The sequence below is a fragment of the Neolamprologus multifasciatus genome, chromosome 13 (genome assembly GCF_963576455.1).
Source record: "Neolamprologus multifasciatus chromosome 13, fNeoMul1.2, whole genome shotgun sequence".
Classification (NCBI taxonomy): Eukaryota; Metazoa; Chordata; class Actinopteri; order Cichliformes; family Cichlidae; genus Neolamprologus; species Neolamprologus multifasciatus.
Window position 1 is genome coordinate 33,763,700 of NC_140451.1, and position 5,000 is coordinate 33,768,699.

The 5,000-nt window shown below is 51.2% G+C and overlaps 1 protein-coding gene across 2 annotated transcripts in view; it reads left to right on the forward strand.

The window, feature by feature from the left end:
• The window catches only part of usp54a (ubiquitin specific peptidase 54a), a 41,040-nt gene that overhangs the window by 24,551 nt on the left and 11,489 nt on the right, over window positions 1–5,000 (forward strand). For both annotated transcript variants that reach the window (XM_085183157.1, XM_085183155.1), the window contains 4 exons: window positions 2,974–3,142; window positions 3,353–3,544; window positions 3,967–4,101; window positions 4,457–5,000. The exon at window positions 4,457–5,000 is cut by the window's right edge and continues 159 nt beyond it. In XM_085183157.1, coding sequence (XP_085039283.1) covers window positions 2,974–3,142; window positions 3,353–3,544; window positions 3,967–4,101; window positions 4,457–5,000 — 1,040 coding nt within the window. The remainder of the gene's footprint in view (window positions 1–2,973; window positions 3,143–3,352; window positions 3,545–3,966; window positions 4,102–4,456) is intronic.

A 5,000-nucleotide genomic window follows, 5' to 3' on the forward strand; every position in this document is an offset into this window, starting at 1 on the left:
GTGCAATAAACTACAAAAAAATTGAAAATCGTTTTTGTTTTTTTAACATATATTTCTAGTTAGAGAAATTTAAGAGGCTTATCCCTCAAAACTGTAAATACAAAAAAGTTGCACAAACTAGTTTCCCACCACAGGAAATTTATTTTGAGTGTCTTCATAGTTTTATTTTTGAAATACACCAATTTTTATACACTGCAGGAAAAACGAAAATAAATATTATGATGCAAATTTGCAAAAAAGCAGCATATGCATCAAAATAAACTATTTCCAGCAGTGCAATATGAGTCCTAAGCATCCCAGAAACGACACAGAAAGTCATAAAGTCAAACATAACTTTTAAAAACACCAGTATAGGCTCATGAGGCCCTGATGGTAAAAAACTACATTTCCGCAAAATGACGTCACTTCCGGTTTCGGGCAGGTCATGGCGCACATGTGATAGTTATCGCTGATGGACGTAGGAAGTGTTACAAACAGCTGATCGGATCAGCAAAGCGTGTTCCTGGAATATTATGTTTTTGTTGCTGCAAGTGCTTTTTATGCAGTTTTTGCAAAACTATATGTGGAAGGAAACTGTGACCGAGGACAAGCTGATGGCATAAGATGTAAGTACAACTCCTCCGGTTTCATATGCAAAAATAATTATTGTGCTAGCTCACGTGGTTGCAGAGCTACCGGGATTTAAAAATAGTTACGCAAAACGGAGCGTGCTGCTCTGACCGGCTTTAAAGGGTTAAGTCGCGCTGCTTTGCTTTATTTAGGCTCGGGGGGCCCACCCGCAACACCTCCACAGCCCACCAGGGGGCAGTGGCCCAGACTTTGGGAGTTGTGGGGTTAACTGATACACAATCAAATTTCCGTGTGTGGTCAGGAAGAGAAATGACCTCATGTGCTTCCTGTCCTTCCCTCGACCTCCCCACTATCACCTCTCTCCTCCTCCTGTCGCCTCTCTCTTCTGTCATCGACGCTCTCTGATGGAAAGAGATGTCGTTCCCCGCGCTCCCTCACTCTCTGCTGGTTGTGAAAACAAGGATATCCCTCTATTGTTGACCAGTCCAGCTGGACAGGGTGGAGGGTGTGGTCAGAGCGCGCTCACCCCACAGCGACACTTTTGCTCACACTGCAGACTTTCATTCTGTCTCTTTCTCTTAAACAAACACATATTTTCACACGGTCGGCGCGGCGCGCTGAATCCCGCGGACGTCCTGTCACGGCCGAGCGGGGCTGAAGCTTCTGGATGTTTGGAAGAATCGGAGGAAGTGTTGAAGTAATCGAGCAGGAGCATTTTACAAAGACAGACTGAGCGGGAGGATGGGGAGGAGGCGTTTTTCCATCAGGAAGCCGTGAGCTGCTGTCAGCATCTGGACGTCCCGACTGCGGCCGGTAAAGCACCGGCTCCTCCTCACCAACTGTTGGCTTGAATTATCTTCCATTAATTCAAGATTATTGCTTTAAATCTGTTTCTATATGTTTGCCTGAAGTTTATACAGAAACACTTAAGGTTAAAAAAAGTTCATTCTTGGTAATTACGGGAACAGGAACTGTCTGCGGTGGAGACAGATGCCTGGGAACTTTTTTTTTGGCAGCAGTGAAATGAGATGTTAGATAAGAAGTGGATGCAGCAGCGTGACTCCTCCCACTGTTTTCAGGGCTTTGTAGCCTCAACAGACAAACTCAGTGTTAATCAGAGCTCAGTGACATCCAATTAACTGCAGACAGTGTTAGTACAGCAACCTCACAGCAGCCGTGTGATTGGTTACGTCATGTTAGAGAGCTCGGGGATGTTTGCCATCTACCTGTCAGTCACAGAGGCCACGCCCCTAACAGTTGTTTGTCTCCGTCTCCTGATAAACTGTTGGCCTCTCTCTTCTCCAATATGTAAAACTGTGTCATCTGCATATAGTGACACTCTTCTTCTGCTCATTCCTCTCTTTCACTTCCTCTCAGTCGTTATTCTGTAACAAAAGTTTGAAACTGTTTTTATTAACTTACCTGTAGAGACCAAACACTTTGTGTCAGGCTGTAAAGTTTTAACATGAGCGTCTATGGGGGCGGACCCCCTGCTGGAGCGTCAGAGGAACTGCAGGTTTTTATCCCGTTTGCACATCTGACCTCGAACATTTGTTCTTGCTGTTGAACCTGTTAGCAGCTGATTTCAGGCTTTAGTGGGTAACAGCTCTGCAGCTCTGGAGCTGCTCAGTGTGATTTGGTGTCTTTTAAAAGCATCTTCTAACCTGCACTCGACCATTTATATCTAGATTAAAGTAAAAGCATCAGATTTTGCTGCAGCCTCTGTGAGCTCTTTGAACCAGCTGCAGGTTCTGCTTGGAGTTCTCCTCCAGCTCACAGGAGGTCTCCAGAACAGATCCAGGACCAGCCGAAGGATGTCGAGGAACACCGTCGCAGCAGCCTGGGGAAACAAAGTGGCTGCTTGTTGTTCAGTATAAGAACCCGGGGATTGTTCACTAGTGCCCTGACTTCATGTGCACGAGTGCGCATTAAAATCCTGCTCAGAGCGTTTGTGTGTCTGCTGGTAGATTCAGGTTAGAGATGCTGCTTTCTCATTGGTTTGCAGCTCTTTGCTGTTGGTGCTGTGAGTGTGTGTGTGTGTGTGTGAGAGTGTGTGTGTGTGTGTGTGTGGCAAAGTTGTTCTGCTCAGTGTACCAGAGGCACGGAGAAAAGTTGTCGTACCATAGGCACGAGGAGTGTGTGTGTGTGTCTGTCTGCGTGTGTGTCTGTCTGCGTGTGTGTGTGTGAGCGTGTGTGTGTGTGAGTGCGTGTGTCTGTGTGTGTGTGTGTGTGTGTGTGTCTGTGTGTCTGTGTGTGTGTGTGTGTGTCTGCAGGTTTGTGTGTGTGAGCGTGTGTGCGTTTGTGTGCATGTCTGTGTGTGTGTCTGCAGGTTTGTGTGTGTGTCTGCGTGTCTGTGTCTGCAGGTTTGTGACTGATGTCTTGGTTGTCGTCGTTGTCCTGCAGATCGGGCCCAAGTGGATCGACGTGGTCTCGCGCTGCATCAAAGGTCACTACCAGCCGCTGCTGCTGCTGTACGCCGACCCGCGGGGGACGCCGGTGTCTGCGCAGGACCTGCCCTCGCGCCTCGACCTCCACCACCTCAACAAGGCCTGTTACGACAGCGAAGACTCGGGTAACTACAACACAGCTAGGAGTCGTAGTAGTAGCACAGCAGCAAACACTCAGGTAACTAAACCAGCCTCGGTCGCTCCAATAACACTTTTACTGGCAGGCGGCAGCTGGAGGAGCAGTAGACGTAGTTAATGTTTAGGCTTGTTGTGCTGTTTGTGTGAGTCCGTCTCTACTGACCTCCTCCCTCCATCCTCGCCTCCCACTCGCCCAGGCCGCGAGCCGTCGATCTCCAGCGACACTCGCACCGATTCGTCGACGGAGAGCTACTCGTACCGACAGCCCTCCCACTCGCACCATGAGTCCCTGGCCAGTCGCTACTCCTCCGACTCCCAGGGAACCGTCATCTGCACCGACCGCCCAGACGGAGCCCTGCACGCCTCGCTCTGCAGCCTGGATACCGTAGGTGGGTCCGAGGGGGGAACCGGTCTGCCAGCGTGAGTCCACCAGCGGTCCTAAACTCAAAGATGGAAGCGTGGGTCTCTTCCTCGCAGAGATGCCCACATCAACAGCCAGAGCTGGTGCTCCTGTGGTAACCAGCACCACCATAAACTGGGCTTTAATTTAATCTTAAACCATGTTTTTGTCAAACATGAGCAGGAAACGTATCTTCTTCCAGAATAAACGATGAACGTTCTCCATCTTTGTGTTTTGGACGCTCGGTGAAACAGGATTTAATGAACGTGTTGCAGTTACATTCATTCACATTCATTGCTCCGCCTCAGTCATGTGACCCATCTATGCAGCCAATCGCATTCATGCATTCTGCTTCTTTTCCCTATCATGGCGGTCACGTGAACATGTGTTGCCCTGCTTCTTGTTGCTAAGGCCACGCGACGGACGGCGAGCAGCATCAGCCTCCGAGGAAAGGAGGCGTGGCCGGGGATAGGAGGCGGAGCGCTAGCCGCCACCGGCGGTCTAAACCTGAGAACGAAGCGTCGTCGGCTGGTTACCACAGTGAGGGTAGGCGGGGCTTAGGCCAAAGACTTGCTCTGTGAAACACCTGACATGTGAAATGAGTCTAAAAGTATCACGAGCCCACGCTCGGCGACAAACACTCGAGTTTCACAGCTCGCTGAGCTCAGCGGGATGATTTCTGGGCCATGGCGCCATCTAGTGGCATTTTTGTGACCTCTGATAATTCACCAGCTGTGTAGGTGTAGTGTATGTGGGCGGAGCCAAGTCTCAGGGCGTAGATCAGCTGATTCTGTTTTTATTTCCCATCCAGTCATTCATCCACCTCCTTCGCTCACCTCCTCTGGGGTAAGGTTACTCCTCCTCCTCCTCGTCTTTTCTGACTCCTGCTTTTCTCCTCCAGGCGAGACGTTAAAGGAGCAGCAGGTTCCTCGTCACCTCCCCAAACCTTCGTCTTCCTTCTCATCATCGACCAGCCGCCTGCGAGACTTCAAGGAGACCATGAGCAACATCATCCACAGCCGACCCCTCTCCTCCTCCTCCTCCACGTCTCTGCCGGCCGCCGGCTTCTCCTCTGAAATCGCCCCCTCCTCGAACAGCAGCCATCACCACCACCTCCCTGCCAGCAGCGCCGCTCCTTCCTCCTCCTCCTCCGCTGGGAAAGCTCAGGACTGGGAGGCCGACAGCACCAGCAGCGAGTCAAAGTCCAGCTCCTCCGGGGGAACAGGGAGGTACCGGCCGGCTTGGAGGCCCCGGAGGGAGGCGCTCAACATCGACAGCATCTTTAACCGCGAGAGGCGGAGGCAAGCGGGGTACAGCCCCCTCGGAGCGCCGCTGCTCGACGACTGTGGAGCTCAGGACGCCTCCTCGGTGACGCCTGTCCAGACAGGCTCCTCCAGGACTCTCCCCGCCTCCTTCTCCAGCAGCCACAGAGGAGGTGGAGCTGG